At 47.6% G+C, this 17,990-nt stretch overlaps 1 protein-coding gene across 4 annotated transcripts in view; it reads right to left on the reverse strand.

Annotated features, from left to right (window-relative positions):
• Positions 1-10,566, reverse strand: part of MASP1 (MBL associated serine protease 1) — a 101,507-nt gene extending 90,941 nt beyond the window's left edge. The window contains exons 1-2 of one of the 4 annotated variants that reach the window (XM_081862425.1): positions 10,094-10,566; positions 490-715 (exon numbers count right to left, since the gene is read on the reverse strand). In XM_081862425.1, the coding sequence (XP_081718551.1) occupies positions 490-715; positions 10,094-10,098 (231 nt within the window). In that variant the 5' untranslated portion in view covers positions 10,099-10,566. The remainder of the gene's footprint in view (positions 1-489; positions 716-10,093) is intronic. The other 3 variants (XM_081862422.1, XM_081862423.1, XM_081862424.1) reach the window with 3 other exon arrangements.
• Between the last annotated feature and the right edge of the window lie 7,424 nt (positions 10,567-17,990).

Consider the following 17,990-nt stretch of genomic DNA (forward strand, 5'->3'; position numbering starts at 1 on the left):
AGAAAGGTGCCTTCGCTGTGCTCTTTTTGGCACATGCCTTACCCAGAAGATTAGAATGTTGATGTGAGTTTTAATCTGGTTTTGGTCCGTTGTTATTTTAACTTTCCAAATACCTTAAATTATTGTTGTCAATGATTCTTACTTATTGAAAAAACAAAATAAAAAAATTCCTTCCAGTAGCACCTTAAAGACCAACTAAGTCAGTTCTTGGTATGAGCTTTCGTGTGCATGCACACTTCTTCAGATACACTGAAACAGAAGTCACCAGACCCTTCTATATAGTGAGAAGGTGGGGAGGGGTATTTTGTTTTGACTATGGCAGACCAACACGGCTACCTATCTGTAACTCTTACTTATTGTTTTAGCTTTCTTGCAAATCACTTGGAAGCTTCCTCCTCCTCCTCCTCTTTTTTTTTTTTTTTTTTTTGCAATTCAGTGGTGTAAAATTTTTATGAAATAAATGAATGAACAAGAGCCAATGACACTCACCTTCACAAAGTCATATTCGCAAAGGTAGGACGATTCGAGATCAAAATGCATGAAATAGAGCTTGACCCGAAAGCCGTCCGGCACTGATATGTTCCAAGTCACTTCCGAATCGCTGGGGTAGGAGTCTGGATAATTTGGGGACTGGATCTCCCCAAACATGTCGGTCAGTTCAATGGTGTCTGCTTTGACGAGGTGGAAGGCACAAAGGGACCAGACCAGGAAGTACCTGCAGGAGAGACACAGAGAGACCATGATAACTACCAGTGGATTCAAATGACAGGAAAGGAGATAATAATAATAATAATAATAATAATAAATTTATACCTCACCAATCTGGCTGGGTTTCCCCAACCACTCTGGGCAGCTTTCAACAGAATATTAAAATACAATAACCTATTAAACATTAAAAGCTTCCCTAAACAGGGCTGCCTTCAGATGTCTTCTAAAAGTCTGGTAGTTGTTTTTCTCTTTGACATCTGGTGGGAGGGCGTTCCACAGGGCGGGTGCCACTACCGAGAAGGCCCTCTGCCTGGTTCCCTGTAACTTGGCTTCTCGCAGGGAGGGAACCGCCAGAAGGCCCTCGGAGCTGGATCTCAGTGTCTGGGTTGAACGATGGGGGTGGAGATGCTCCTTCAGGTCTACTGGGCCGAGGCCGTTTAGGGCTTTAAAGGTCAGCACCAACACTTTGAATTGTGCTTGGATACTCTCCTATTCAGCACCAGCTTGTGTTTAATGGAGGAAGGATGGGATTCAAACATTTAAGCAACCAGCACAGATCTGCAGAACCCAGTCCGTGGCAACTTGGTGCCCTTCAGTTGCATGGAAATAAAAGCCCCATCAATCCCAACAATTCAAAGCATCTGCAGGAAGGATTAAGAATTGCGTTAGACATGGGTGAATTCTCTCAGTTTCTTGTTTTTCTAGTCCTCATGAAAATAAGTCCCCCTTTAAAGTGCGTGGTTAGCCAAATAAACATATTTCAGCAAGTGTTTTCCCCTGCTAGAAAGCATTTTTTTTGCACATTATTTTCACTGATATATGCAGTTTAATGCATAGCTTCCCCTGATATGCACATTTTTTGTTTGGAGAACTACGCTGCAAAATTCAGAGAAGCGTGCATTTCAAAGGACGGTTGCATTTAAGGTTGAGAAGTGAGAAATTTCTTCTCAGTCCCCTGCTGGTATAACCTGCATATGTTATAATATAGATACCCTTTATTTCATAACCTGTGCTTAAATAATGGTTTTTTGAAGCCTGAAGAATTTTTCTGCTGTGTGGGGAGGGGTGGAAAACCAGCTAGGGTTTTTTTTTGGGGGGGGGGGCTGAGAAACCAGCTAAGTTTCTCACAGAAAGAGAGAGGAGACTAGTGCCTGTACATTTTGCCTCATATCTCAGTTTCTTCAAAAGCTAGAAATTACTCTTTTTAAATCTGGCAATCTGGAGATTGAGATTCATTTCCCTCTGTGTGGAGGCCTAAACTTTGAAAGCTTGTTTGGGCTGAAAACAGAAATTGATCAACTGATAAGTAACACAAACAGGAGGGACTTGGGCCGGCCCACCCATGAGGCAAGGTGAGGCAACCGCCTCAGGGCACAGCAGGATCCACAGGGGCAGCCGACCCCAATGTCAATCTTCATTCCCCTCCTTCTTCCTGAAGTAGATCTTCATTCGCCTCTTCTTCCCTGTTGGGGAGGGGGAACCATTTTGTGGTTCGCCTCAGGTGCCAAATGGTCTTGGGCCGGCCCTGGACTTCATAGAATCCTAGAGTTGGAAGAGACCACAGGGGCCATCGAGTCCAACCCCCTGCCAAGCAGGAAACACCATCAGAGCACTCCTGACATATGGTTGTCAAGCCTCTGCTTTAAGACCTCCAATGAAGGAGACTCCACTCCTTGGCAGCAAATTCCACTGTCAAACAGCTCTTACTGTCAGGAAGTTCTTCCTAATGTTTAGGTGGAATCTTCTTTCTTGTAGTTTGGATCCATTGCTCCGTGTCCGCTTCTCTGGAGCAGCAGAAAACAACCTTTCTCCCTCCTCTATGTGACATCCTTTTATATATTTGAACATGGCTATCATATCACCCCTTAACCTCCTCTTCTCCAGGCTAAACATGCCCAGCTCCCTTAGCTGTTCCTCATAAGGCATCGTTTCCAGGCCTTTGACCATTTTGGTTTCTCTCCTCTGGACACGTTCCAGTTTGTCAGTGTCCTTCTTGAACTGTGGTGCCCAGAACTGGACACAGTACTCCAGGTGAGGTCTGACCAGAGCAGAATACAGTGGCACTATTACTTCCCTTGATCTAGATGCTATACTCCTATTGATGCAGCCCAGAATTGCATTGGCTTTTTTAGCTGCCGCGTCACACTGTTGGCTCATGTCAAGTTTGTGGTCAACCAAGACTCCTAGATCCTTTTCACATGTACTGCTCTCAAGCCAGGTGTCACCCATCTTGTATTTGTGCCTCTCATATTTTTTTTTGCCCAAGTGCAATACTTTACATTTCTCCCTGTTAAAATTCATCTTGTTTGTTTTGGCCCAGTTCTCTAATCTGTCAAGGTCAAAACGACCTTGGGTACTTGCAGGAGGGATTTGTAGGGCTAGGAAAACAACTGGATCACTGAGGGTTTGGGAGCCACGAGGCAGTGACATGCTGATGATCCAAGGAATTCATTGCAGGGTTCTGGGGTTTGATGCTCTGAACTGCTATATATAGTGTGCATGTGAAGAGATTTTAATTGGCTGATCTGGCCCCCAGTTCAAAACAAGGACAGTTAACGAGGCTGAGCGGGAGCACGGGGCCTCTCTTCCTCCAGATGAGTTGAGGTTTCTAGCAAGTAGGCTTCTGAGAGTCCCCATCTGACCACAGAAGCTGCAAGCCAAAGGAAAAATCTGCTCAGAATATATGGACAGGGAAGTCCTCCAATGCCTCTCTCTCTCTCTGCTCCCTCCCTCCCTATCTCAAAGGCTACAACATGATGGAAAAGCCTTCTGAAGACAAAATTGGACCATCACTGCAACCCTCTATGCAAGAAGCTGGCATGAAGCAAGCTGGCGTAAGTTAACTTACCCCAGATCCAAGCCCCAACCAGGAAGGAGCACAGCTATGGCCAGCTGAGCTGGCCCAAGACTGTCAGAACAAGAGGCGCCATGACAGATATTTATAAAAATGATGCACAGCATGGAGAAAGTAGAGAGAGAGAAATGTTTTATAATAATAATAATAATTTATTATTTATACCCTGCCCATCTGGCTGAGTTTCCCCAGCCACTCTGGGCAGCTCCCAATCAACTGTTAAAAACAGTACAGCGTTAAATATTAAAAACTTCTCTGAACAGGGCTGCCTTCAGATGTCTTTTAAAGATAGGATAACTGCTTATTTCCTTGATATCTGAAGGGAGGGTGTTCCACAGGGCGGGTGCCACCACCGAGAAGGCCCTCTGTCTGGCTCCCTGTAGCCTCACTTCTCGCAATGAGGGAACCGCCAGAAGGCCCTCGGCGCTGGACCTCAGTGTCCAGGCAGAACGATGGGGGTGGAGATGCTCCTTCAGGTATACAGGACCGAGGCCATTTAGGGCTTTCAAGGTCAGCACCAACACTTTGAATTGTGCTCGGAAACGTACTGGGAGCCAATGTAGGTCTTTCAAGACCGGTGTTATGTGGTCCTGGCAGCCATTCCCAGTCACCAGTCTAGTTGCCGCATTCTGGATTACTTGCAGTTTCAGGGCCACCTTCAAAGGTAGCCCCACATAGAGAGCATTGCAGTAGTCCAAGTGGGAGATAACCAGAGCATGCACCACTCTGGCGAGAAAGTCCGCGGGCAGGTAGGGTCTCAGCCTGTGTACCAGATGGAGCTGGTAGACAGCTGCCCTGGACACAGAGTTAACCAGTACCTCCATGAACAGCTGTGAGTCCAAAATGACTCCCAGGCTGCGCACCTGGTCCTTCAGAGGCACGGTTACCCCATTCAGGACCAGGGAATCCCCCACACCCACCCGCTCCCTGTCCCCCCAAAACAGTACTTCTGTCTTGTCAGGATTCAACCTCAATCTGTTTTCCTCCCTTTCCCCTAATGCTACAACTCATGGCCAGCCAATGAAACGGAAAGCTGGAAGGGTCAAGTCAGAGAAAAGAACGTATTCACGCCGTGCGGTTAAACTACGGAACTCCCTGCCACAGGAGGCAGTGAAGGCCACCAACTCGGATGGCTTTAAAAGGGGGTTAGAGAAATTAATGGAGGAGGAGAGGGCTATGGATGGCTAGGAGCAACGATGACTGTGCTCTTCACCCACAACTGGAGGCAGTGATGCTTCTGTATCCCAGGGGAGAGTTGCTGTTGTGCTCGGATTCTGATTTTAGGCTTCTCGGAATAGGCATCTGGCTGGCCCCTGTGAAAACAGGCTGCTGGACTAGATGGAACACTGGCCTGATCCAGCGGGCTCTCTTTATTTTCAGAGGGATAACAAACTCTTTAAAATAAAGGTTGACTTAGACTACTGTTTTTACAGTGGCGCTGTGGTCTAAACCACAGAGCCTAGGGCTTGCCAATCAGAAGGTCGGTGGTTCAAATCCCTGTGACGGGGTGAGCTCCCGTTGCTCGGTCCCTGCTCCTCCTAATCTAGCAGTTCGAAAGCAGGTCAAAGTGCAAGTAGATAAATAGGTACCACTCCGGCGGGAAGGTAAATGGCGTTTCCGTGCGCTGCTCTGCCAGAAGTGGCTTAGTCATGCTGGCCACATGACCCAGAAAAACTGTGTGCGGAAAAATGCCAGATCCTTTGGCCTGTAAAGCAAGATGAGCGCCGCAATCCCAGAGTTGTTCGTGACTGGACTTAACTGTCAGGGGTCCCTTTACTTTACCCTTTACTGTATTTACCATGTCACATGACTGAGCTGAATAGAGTTAGGATCCAGATTAAGTCTCCCCTGCCTAGTCCCACCCCACTCCCAGAATACAGTGGTACCTCGGGTTACAGACACTTCAGGTTACAGACGCTTCAGGTTACAGACTCTGCTAACCCAGAAAGAGTACCTTGGGTTAAGAACTTTGCTTCAGGATGAGAACAGAAATTGTGTGGTAGCAGCGGGAGGCCCCATTAGCTAAAGTGGTGCTTCAGGTTAAGAACAGTTTCAGGTTAAGAACGGACCTCCGGAACAAATTAAGTTCTTAACCCGAGGTACCACTGTACTGCCTTTTGGGGATTTACGCTTGGCGTCAGCTCAGACGGGATGGGCAAATTATGCCAGCATACAGTGGTACCTCGGGTTACATACGCTTCAGGTTACAGACTCCGCTAACCCAGAAATATTACCTTGGGTTGAGAACTTTGCTTCAGGATGAGAACAGAAATCACACAGCAGCGGGAGGCCCCCTTAGCTAAAGTGGTGCTTCAGGTTAAGAACAGACCTCCGGAATGAATTAAGTACTTAACCCGAGGTACCACTGTATCTTCAATTTAGCTGGAGTTGGGGAATGAACACTGGTTGAGCTGGGAGCCCTTGCCCTATTCTCCCTATGAATAATATTTCTAATACATATGCTTAACACGTATCCATATATGCCTTTTAAGTGGATTTATATATATATATATCCCAGCCAGCATCTGTAGCAGATTTGAAACCATTTCTATATGTTTTTATTGTTGATGCTTTTATGGATGCTTTCATGACGTTTTTATTCTTAATCGCTTTGGGATGTTCCACAGGATACGATTCATAGATGAAGCGAAATAAATATTACATAGGACTTTTTGGCACATTATAAAGTAAACTGTTGACTGTGTGGATAATATTTCTAGTATACTTATAAAAGTTTGTGGTGGGGAGGTTTGTATGATTTGCCTGCCACTGAAAAGGCAGTAATGTAGAGAAGCATCTCTGGGGGCAGATTTTTATATCTATTATATTTCTACATCACTTTTAATGCCCATGAATCCTGATGCGGCTTACGAACAATAAGTAAGAATAACATGATGGAACGTAATAGAGCATCACAAATATAGCATGAACCGTATGGAATAATTAACATAAACACCAGTGAAACAATTACAATCTATAAGGCACTGTTAACAAGTCCTGTATACCTGAAGGAGCGTCTCCACCCCCATGGTTTTGCCCGGACATGGAGGTCCAGCTCCGAGGGCCTTCTGGCGGTTCCCTCATTGCAAGAAGTGAGGTTACAGGGAACCAGACAGGGGGCCTTCTCGGTGGTGGCGCCTGCCCTGTGGAACGCCCACCCTTCAGATGTGAAGGAAATAAGCAGCTAATTTATTTTTAAAAGACATCTGAAGGCAGCCCTGTTTAGGGAAGTTTTTAATATTTAATGCTGTATTGTTTTTAACACTCGATTGGGAGCCGCCCAGAGGGGCTGGGGAAACTCAGCCAGATGGGTGGGGTATAAATAATAAATTATTATTATTATTATTATTATTATTATTATTATTATTATTATAACAAAGCAACAACGGAAAAATAAGTGGAATATCACAATGAAAGCAAAAGTCATATTATATAATTGGCAAGACAATACAGCATTTATAATCTGTAAAATAGTAACTGCATTAACAAAACAGCAACCAGAAAACAACTTAGTGCTGCTATGTTCATACACAAGCTCTCCAATGACCTTTCTGCCACTGGATCCTGATTGCCAACAGAACTTCAATGATGGCACAAATGTTGCCACCGCCACTCCCTCTCATCCCTACAAATGTGTAAATTGTCAGGGGCTTTCTCTCTCTCCACCCCCCCTCCCCCAGCTCTTACCTACCTCATCTGAGATGGTGAGGCCAGCTTGATAAGGACCTCTGGACGGGAATAATAGGACCATAGAATTGTGGACTTGAGGTAAAAAAGGTAAAGGACCCCGGACAGTTAAGTCCAGTCAAAGGCGACTATGGGGTTGTAGCGCTCATCTCGCTTTCAGGCTAAGGGAGCCGGCATTTGTCCACAGACAGCTTTCTGGGTCATGTGGCCAGCAGGACTAAACCACTTCTGGCGCAACGGAACACCGTGATGGAAACCAGAGTGCATGGAAACGGCATTTACCTTCCCATTGCAGCAGTACCTATTTACAGTGGTACCTTCTGGGTTAGCGGTGTCTGTAACCTGAAGCATATGTAACCCGAGGTACCGCTGTATATACTTGCACTTTGACATGCTTTCGAACTGCTAGGTTGGCAGGAGCTGGGACAGAGCAATGGGAGCTCACTCCGGTGCGGGGATTCGAAGCGCCAACCTTCTGATCAGCAAGCCCAAGAGGCTCAGTGGTTTAGACCACAGCGCCACCTGCGTCCCTTATGTGGAGTTGAATGTGGGAATTTCAGCTAAAGGGTACCTGACAGATGGCCAGCCAACCTCAACTTTAAAAACCTCAAAGGAAGGAGAGTCCATCCCTGATCAGGCACAGCTAGGCCGTTTGCTGGCTCAACAGCTCCAGTTGCGAACAGAATGTTTCCCAAAGAAGAATCACGGTGGTACCTCGGGTTACATACGCTTCAGGTTACAGACGCTTCAGGTTACAGACTCTGCTAACTCAGAAATAATACCTCGGGTTAAGAACTTTGCTTCAGGATGAGAACAGAAATCATGCTCCGGCGGTGTGGCAGCAGCGGGAGGCCCCATTAGCTAAAGTAGTGCTTCAGGTTAAGAACAGTTTCAGGTTAAGAATGGACCTCCAGAACAAATTAAGTACTTAACCCAAGGTACCACTGTATGTGAAACCTTAAATCTTGCAACCCTCCCTTGAAGAAGTCGTCTGTGTAATTCAAAACTTTGCTGCTCTCTTGATATTGGGTGGCAGTCAGGTAAGTTTACTCAAAGTAGACCCGCAAAATGAACATGACAAGCATGGGATTTTTGTTAGGGGGCAGGCCTTTTTTGGGGGGGGGGAGGCAGAACCTCAGTTAGCCATGTATTTTTATTGATTTTGGATTATGACAATGCTGTACACACATTAGACTTTCAGAGCACATTCATTCCATCAAAGCAGTCTGGGCTGCTGTCAAAGTTATACTTCCAAGCAGCAACCCCTTCAGAAACTACAGTGCCCACGATTCTTCGAGGGGAGACATTGTCCTTTAAATTTACTGTGTGTACACAGTCTACGTTAGATCCATTAATTTTAATATGTTTACTCTGAGTGGAACTTAGTTGAACCCTTAGGCTTGAGCGTGCGCTCTCTGTTTTGTTAACCCCAAGAGAAGCAGAGGGTTTTGTGTTAAGATGTGGGGCGCAGCTTGAGCGTGCCTTAAACAGGAGGTTAGGAACAGGGAGCCTTCCTTCTCCACCCCCGCCCTCCCTCCCTCCCCCTCCTCCTCTTCTTTTTAAAAAAAGGGGGGGGTGTTTCATTCCTGCCAAGATTGGCCTTTTCTATTTCAAAAGTTTCGCTCCAGTTTAAATCCAGCTGCGCTTTCAGGGGGGAATGGGTGCATTCTAGTGCCAGGGAACTCAAGGGAACCTCAAATCAGATCAGGGCAGGTATCAACTTTTTTCTGGCTTGTTTTGTCCCTGGCTTCTGTTTGGGACAGCGAGAGATCCAAACCTAAGAGGACCTTCCAGACAGAAGGCTGCTCCGGCAAGCAAGAGGCTGTTATGTTCCAGTTCAAGTCCCACATCTTAAACCAGGAATGCTTTCAAAAATGTGACGATGAGCCCCACATGGTTCAGAAAGCACGAGGCACAGTTCAGTTTAAAACCCCACAAGCAGTGGTGTAGCGTGGGTTGTCAGCACCCGGGGCAAGGCAAGTAATTTGCGCCCCCTAACCCGTGGATTTGCGCCCCCTAACCCATGGATTTGCGCCCCCTAACCCTAACCCCCAGATGTTGCGCCCGGTGCGGCCGGCCCCCCCTGCACCCCCCACGCTACGCCACTGCCCACAAGCACACATCCACGCCAAGAACAACACCCCCATGTGTGGCGTTTCCAGTGGAACCACAGAGAATCCTAGAATGGGACCCAGAGTGTCAATCTAGTCCAACCCCTGTCCGGTGTCGCTTGTGAAAGCTGGCACCCGTCTGTCTCCAGATAAAGCGCCTCAAGAAATATTGGGAGCCAACGAGTGCCAGAATTAAACCTTTTCCTTTCCCAGAAACAGGAATCTTCTCTTTGCCCCTGCTTGCAACAGTGCAATAGAAGAAATGGTGGTGGTGGATAACCATGGTCGGTGCCGGATGTGGGGGGCAAGCACCCCCAAACAAGGAGCTCGCCCCCATTTTCCTCTCCCCCAAATTTCTGGACTCCTGCTATTAACAGATACTGTTCTCTTTCTCTCAGGGTCCTAAACATGCGGGACGCAGCTCGCCCGCCTAGAAATATACTTCGCCCCTTCTGTGCCACCCCCCCCATTTTTTTTCCCCTCTGGTGCCCTACTGCCCTTGCCAGCCCTCCATGACACCCCTTTCCCCTAGGGTTGGGCCGTAGCTCAGGGGCGGAGGAGCGCGCAGAAGGTCCCGGGGTTCGGTGCCCAATGACATCTCCAGCTCTCTGCCTGAAATCCTGGACAGCCGCTGCCAGTCCGTGCCGACGCTACGGAGCTAGGCGGAGGCAATGATCTGACTCAGGAAGAAAAACAGCTTTGGATGTCCCCGTCCCCCCCGACAGCAACTCACCTCATTTTTCCTGCGAGCTCCGCTGGCCCTGATTACTTTTGATCCCTTTGGAGAGGCGGTTTGGTTTGTTGGCACCGTGCGGTGTCGTGTGTGTTTTGCGCGCTGTCCCCAAACCTTCAGCTGCCGGGCTTATCTTCGCTCAGAGATTTGTGTGTGAAAGACACAGCGAGGGAGAGAATGCCTCTCTCTCTCCGAGGTCCTTTGGCATTCTCCATGCTGGTCACGCCTTCCCCTCTCTGCAAAAGTCTCGCTCTCTCTCTCCCCCTCGCTCTCCAGACGCACACAGACCTGCCAGGGCCAGATCTATCTCCCTTCGCCCAGCCTCTAATGAGGATGTCTCAATCGCCCGCCGCCGCCGCCGCGCAGAAGCGCAACTTCGGCATCCGTCTTTCTCAAAGCAACGCAGCCAGAAATCCGTTCCCCGCTGCTTTCCTTCTTTTCTCCCCAGATGGCTCTGGAGAGGAAAAAAACATACACACAACAGTTGCTTCTCAACAGGGCAGGAGAAGCTCTCGCAAAAAAGGACAGAGCCCAGTAGAAACCTGCTCAGGATTTCTGTTCGTTCGTTTTTAAATAATTTTATTCAAGTTTTATTACTGTATTACAATTCCCATAAGCATTATAGTATTAATGGAAAATAAGGGTAAAAATAAGTTAAGATATTTATATGACAGAAAATAGAGAAAGATGGAAAGGAATTGCTGAAACAATTAATAGAAGTGGAATACAAAAAGGGAGGTGAGAGGAGTTCGATGAAACAAGGGTATGAAAGATAGACTACTGAAATGGTACAATGTATGTTTTTAAATTGTTTTTGTTTTGTTTTGTTTAGGTTAATGTTGTGTTTTGTATTGTTTATATTATATATTGTATTGTATTTTCCTTTTTTTTGTTTTCTTTTTTTCTTTTTTTTCTTTTTCCTTTTTGTAAGTTCTAAAAGTAATAAATATTATTTTTTTTTTAAAAAAATACAATTCCCCCCCCCCCAAAAAAAACTATCCTCTCTCAAACGTCCCCGTTTCTCGAGAAGAAAAAGAAAGCAAATGAAATAGATGGTGCTGGAAAATTGGAGGAAGGGATAATATAGCATTTAAAAAAAAATACTGCCCTGACATCATTCACATTGTCATTCCAGAAACGTAAAAGTAAGGCCCACCTCAAGAAATCTGTTTTCTTGGTTACTATGGATTGCATTTTTCTTATATGCAAGTGTTATCATGAAATAGTTTGGATTCAAATTACGAGAAAGGAGATTCCGACTAAACATCAGGAAGAACTTTGTGACTGTGTTGGAAGGTGGTGGAGTCTCATTCACTGGAGATTTTGAGGCAGAGGTTTGATGGCCATTTGTCAGGGATTCTTCAGCTGCGATTCCTGCATTCCAGGGGGTTGGACTAGATGACCCCAGGGGTCCCTCCCAACTCCACAATTCAGAAGAGAATTTGAAGGATGGCAAACTAGCAGTCCAGGCACCAAATCTGCCCCCCCAGGGCCCCACCCCATTTTTAATTACAACATAATTCAAAAGTTTTCATTGAATTTAAATTATTTTAAAAGTTTAATGGAGGAGAGGGCTATCGATGGCCAGTGGCCAGGGTGGTTCTGCTCTGTCTCTACAGCCGGAAGCAGGAATTCTTCTGAAAACCAGTTTCTGGAAACCACAGGAGGGGAGAGTTCCTCTTGTGCTCGGATCCTGCTTGCAGGTTTTCCAATAGAGGCACCTGGTTGTCCACTGCCAGAACAGGGTGCTGGAGTAGATGGGCCAGTGGTCAGATCCAGCACGCTCTTCTTATGTTTTCTGAAGGCTGGAAGCAGGGGCGGATTTTGATAATCTTTCATAATATAATGCCTGTGCAAGCCCAAAATTTGGTGCCCCAAATGAAGAAGAAGAAGAAGAGTTTGGATTTGATATCCTGCCTTTCACTCCCCTTCAGGAGTCTCAAAGCGGCTCACAATCTCCTTTCCCTTCCTCCCCCACAACGAACACTCTGTGGGGTGAGTGGGGCTGAGAGACTTCAGAGAAATGTGACTGGCCCAAGGTCACCCAGCAGCTGCAGGTGGAGGAGCGGAGACGCGAACCCGATTCCCCAGATAACGAGACTACCGCTCTTAACCACTACACCACACTGGCTCTTCTCAGCTATGGATCTTCTCCATTTTGTCCCACCTTGGCTCAGCACCCTGTGTCAGGGAATCCTGCACTGCCCTAAATCCAGTGCTGCTGTAAACTGTACCCCTGTCAGAATATCACAAGGACTCACTTCTGAATGCTGATGCCACCTGCAGGCTGCTGATAGAGGCAGAAAGAGGAAGGCGTTGAATTGGGGATTGCTTTGCAGGTGCCCCCAGAAGGGTGCAGGATTATTATTATCTTTTTGCAACAACAATGTTGTTGGCATCAGAATACCAGCCCATAATCTTCCCCTCCCCCTTAAATCTGGATTTAGAATTTCGGTGTTTTATTTTTTTAAACACACACACATGTTATAATCATTTTTACATCTGAAATTGCGCAATGGTTTTCATTGCTGTTTTTTTTTAAATTGTGAAAACACTTTGAGATAATGGAAATCAATAGGGAGTCACCCCTCCCTGCCAAACATGGCTGGCAATAAACAGAACTGAAATAAAAAAATATATAAAGTGCCCCTGTGTGGTTCAAAAAACGGGCAGGAATGCAGCCTGTGTGAGTTGCAGGGGCGCAGGCGATTGGAGACAGTTCTGGGTGTTGTCTCTCCTGGCAAAGCTATTCTTTAGAGTCTTTAGAAGAAGAAGAAAATTAATAGCTGTTTATGCACTCCGCATTGTCCTCCTGAGTCAGCCTGGAAGAAAGAGAGGGGGTGTTGGCACAACTCCCTCCAAACAACATGTTTGCTGTGCTTCCCTTGGACACCAGATCTTTCCTGGAATGGGTTTGCTTCAGCTGAAAAGCAACTAGTTAAACACCCCATCTCAAACAGAAAAGAACTGTGAAATGCCTCTGGTCCATTTTCAAATGAACAATGTTCCACCTCCGCAGTTGGAGACGGCGTGAATGCCACTAGCTTGGAGCAGGTGGTGCTGTGGTCTAAGCCACGGAGCCTCTTGGGCTTGCTGATCAGAAGGTCGGCAGTTCAAATCCCCGTGACGGAGTAAGCTCCCATTGCTCTGTTCCAGCTCCTGCCAACCTAGCAGTTCAAAAGCATGCCAGTGCAAGTAGATAGATATGTACCACTGCGGCGGGAAGGTAAATGGCATTTCCATATGCTCTGGTTTCCGTCATGGTGTTCTGTTGCACCAGAAGCAGTTTAGTCATGCTGGCCACACAACAACAACAACAACAACAACAATTTATTATTTATACCCCGCCCATCTGGCTGGGTTTCCCCAGCCACTCTGGGTGGCTTCCAACAAAATATTAAAAATACAATAAAACATGAAACATGAAAAACCTCCCTGTACAGGGCTGCCTTCAGGTATCTTCTAAAAGTCAGATAGTTGTTTATTTCCTTGACATCTGATGGAAGGGTGCTCCACAGGGTGGGTGCCACTACCAAGAAGGCCCTCTCCCTGGTTCCCTGTAACTTCGCTTCTCGCAGGGAGGGAACCACCAGAAGGCCCTAGGGACTGGATCTCAGTGTCTGGGCAAAATGATGGGGGTGGAGACGCCCCTGGCAGAGGAAGAGGAGTGGGGGGGGGGAGCCTGTGCTGGGCGCCACGCCCCTGCAAGTGGTGCGACATACCCCCAGTGCGCACGCCATGCCCCCGGGACGTGTGCCAGCCCCGTCCCCGCATGAAGCTCTGCCACTGGGAGACGCTCCTTCAGGTATACTGTGCTGAGGCCATTTAGGGCTTTAAAGGTCAGCACCAACACTTTGCGGGACGCGGGTGGTGCTGTGGGTAAAACCTCAGTGCCTAGGACTTGCTGATTGTAAGGTCGGCAGTTCGAATCCCCGCGGCGGGGTGAGCTCCCGTCGTTCGGTCCCTGTTCCTGCCAACCTAGCAGTTCGAAAGCACCCTTAAGTGCAAGTAGATAAATATGTACTGCTTTATAGCGGGAAGGTAACGGCGTTTCCGTGTGCGGCGCTGGTGCTGGCTCACCAGTTGCAGCTTCGTCACGCTGGCCACGTGACCCGGAAGTGTCTTTGGACGGCGCCGGCTCCTGGCCTCTTGAGTGAGATGAGCGCGCAACCCTAGAGTCGGTCACGACTGGCCCGTACGGGCAGGGGTACCTTTACCTTTACCAACACTTTGAATTGTGCTCGGACACATTTGTCTGTGGACAAATGCCGGCTCCCTCGGCCTGAATCGAGATGAGCACCACATCCCAGAGGTGCCTTCGACTGGACTGAACCGTCCAGGGGTCCTTTACCCTTACCTTTTACCTGCTTCGGGGCTTCGTGTTAGGGCCTGACCACTGTGAGAACAGGATGCTAGAGTACATGGGTCATTGGCCTGATCCAACAGACTCTACTTATGTGATCAGAGAGGGAACAAGCTGTGGGCTAGTTGAATGGAAGAAGCATCTTGTGGGCAGGATATTTCCCTCCGGGGGTCACATATGGGCTGGGAGGTCTGCTGCGGTCTGTTTGCCTCCATTTAGGCTCTGCTTAGGTATTTGTAAATAAAGGAAATATTACCAAAAGCACCCTGAGATTCTCTAGTGCTCTGTCTGATCCAAATGAAACTGGATCTGGGTCAGGCTGCCCCTGAAGTCTTGAGCCTCTCAAGGAAGTGGGGAACGGGGCACAGGAACATTTTGCTCAAAATGAATCATGTAAGCTGCAGGAATTTGGCTATATTCCATCTTTCCTTCAAGGGCAATGCCATAAACATTCATTAAGCAGCAGTTTATCTTGCGGAAATTAAGCATATTTTCTCCTAAGGCTGCTTTCAAACTAGCCATTTTCTCCACACTGCGACGCCGAAAATGTTCATCCCTGCATTCCTATAATTTCCCCCATTTAGTTCCCCTCCTCTGCTCAAGCACTGCTTCAAGCAGCGTAGAGTTAAGTTATGGAACTCGTTTCCAAAGGAGGCAGTGATTGCCACCGACTTAGATGGCCTTAGAGGAGGATTAGACATATTCTGTGCTATTTCTCTAGAAAAAGGAGGTGCTGGAACTCACCATGGACACCCTCCCTCACTCTCTTAGAATGGCAATGGCACCCACCTGAGAGGTACCGGAACTGAGTTCCAGTGAGTTCCCACTGGAAAATAACCAAAACCATGGACATATTTATGGAGGAGTGTGGGATGTAATCTACTAGAGCAGTCAAGTACAACATTACCTGTTTTGTTAGAGTGGACATGCAAAGGATGTTGGTCAAGCCAGTGGACCTTAGCATCCTTCCTTTGCATGTGACCAGTAAATCTGCTCCACTTCCCAGTGGGGAGGAGTTGCGGTGGACCGCGTGGACACCCACTCCCCACCGGGGGTGGGGGACTTTGTCCCCCGTTGCCTGGGGGATCCCGGCCACCTCAGAGCCCGGCCAGCCAATCCGCTGACTGGGTGTGTGTGGCCGGGGCTGTTTAAACTGAGGAGCGAGCCAGAGGACTTCCTCTTTGGCTCGCTTCTTCAATCACCTGCCCTCCCTCTGTATTTTGCAGGTTAGGCACTGGCCTTGCTATGGACCTTGGTTGGTCACCTTGGTTGTCCAAGGGGCCTGGTAGGAATTTTTCCACTTGGCAAATTGGCACTGGCCACTTGGTTTTCGCCTACCTTGTAGCAATTGTCACAACTTTGCGGTTGCGGTTAGGCATTATTTGACCTTGTGTGGGGGAGGGGAGGTGTGGCCATCACCTGCCCCTCCATGCTTAAGGATATTCTGTTAAAGGGGTGTTGATCTAGTCTGAAGACCGGCTGAGGGGCAAAGGCCTTGACACGACCCCGACGGGAACACCAGGGGGAGCTTGAGTTGGTTCGTGTCGACAGGGCTCCCCCTTCCGGTGGCTTACCCTTGCTGGACTTCCTGCACAATGGGCAGGAGTCAGATATAGTCAGGTCCAATCAATGCCAAAGGGTCTTAAGAGACTCACACGAGTCTGCAACCAGCTTCTTGCTGCGTACAGTGGGAATGCACTCAGCTATATAAAGAAACTGGCTAGCACGAGTTAGGATATACGATATACAGTATATATACGATATACGATATCTTTATTGTCATTGTCCCATACAGAACAATGAAATTGAAAATCTACATTCAAAAGCCCCTAAAAACTCTGAAACCCCATTTTAAAATACAATATACTATAGGACGGATAGTATTAATCAATAATAATAATAATAATAATAATAATAATTTATTTATACCGGCCCATCTGGTTGGGTTACCCCAGCCACTCTGGGCGGCTTCCAACAAAATATTAAATATACAGTAAAACATGAAACATTAAAAGCTTCCCTAAACAGATGCCTTCAGATGTCTTCTAAAAGTCTGGTAGCTGTTTTTCTCTTTGACATCTGGTGGGAGGGCTGACTTCAGGTATCTTCTAAAAGTCAGATAGTTGTTTATTTCCTTGACATCTGATGGGAGGGCATTCCACAGGTTGGGCGCCACTACCGAAAAGGCCCTCTGCCTGGTTCCCTGTAACTTGGCTTCTCACACAGAGGGAACCACCAGAAGGCCCTTGGAGCTGGACCTCAGTGTCCAGGCAGAGCAATGGGGGTGGAGACGCTCCTTCAGGTCTACTGGACCGAGGCCGTTTAGGGCTTGAAAGGTCAGCACCAACACTTTGAATTATGCTCAGAAATGTACTGGGAGCCAGTGCAGGTCTTTCAAGACCGGTGTGATATCGTCTCCGCGGCCTCTCCCAGTCACCAGTTTAGCAGCCGCATTCTGGATTAGTTGCAGTTTCCGGGTCACCTTCAAAGGTAGCCCCACATAGAGTGCATTGCAGTAGTCCAAGAGGGAGATAACCAGAACATGCACCACTCTGGTCAGACAATCTGTGGGCAGGGAGGGTCTCATCCTGTGTACTAGATGGAGCTGGTAGACAGCTGCCCTGGACACAGAACTGACCTGCGCCTCCATGGACAGCTGTGAGTCCAAAATGATTCCCAGGCTGTGCACCTGTCCTTCAGGGGCACAGTTACCCCATTCAGGACCAGGGAGTCTTCCTATATATCCTCTCCAGTTACCCACAACATTCCCACAAGGAGAAGGCTAGCAAAGCCTACTAGTCATGACGGCTCTGCTCTGCCTCCACTGTTGGAGCAATGCTTCTGAATATTGGTTTTTGAAAACTGCAGGAGGGGCGTTTTGCTCTTGTGCTCAAATCCTGCTTGCAGGTTTCTCCCAGCGACCTGGCTGGCAACTGTAAGAACCGGATGCTGGACTAGCTGGGCCATTGGCCTGATCCAGCAGGCTCTTTTAATGCTCTTATGACTGATTTATTGTGAATTCCAACCACCACGGCACTTTCACCACAACCCTTTCGCCTTCCTCCTCCCAGATGAGTTCTGCAAGGGACACGCTGAGACATCCAGGGGAAAGCTGGCTGACAGCTCCTTGTAACTTAGAAGGCAGCCAGGTGGTGACAGACTGAAGTCGGGCCATTCTCCACTCAGCCTAGAAGACCAGCCTCCACCACAGACAACACCAGACTCTGCAATTTGCAAGCAGCATGAGGCCTGGTACTAGGAGAAAGTCTTCTGCCTTTTGCTGCTACAGTCAACCTGTTTATTCAGCATGCGTTTATATGATGTCATGTTTGTCCCACACTTTCCTGGTCATTTTCCCCATCACTTTTTTTTTTCTCTGTAAAAACTCAGGGTTAAGTTTTTGTTTTTTGAAAGTGGGTTCGTTGCACAAGAGTGCCAGGCAAAAATATTTTCATTGTGGGCCCCAAATTTGCTGGTATGTGATTGAATCACATCTGCAAAATAGCAACAGTATGGAAGCCGCTTTGGCCAGGG

Source organism: Podarcis erhardii, assembly GCF_964252035.2.
Source record: "Podarcis erhardii genome assembly, chromosome: 5".
NCBI classification, from domain to species: domain Eukaryota; kingdom Metazoa; phylum Chordata; class Lepidosauria; order Squamata; family Lacertidae; genus Podarcis; species Podarcis erhardii.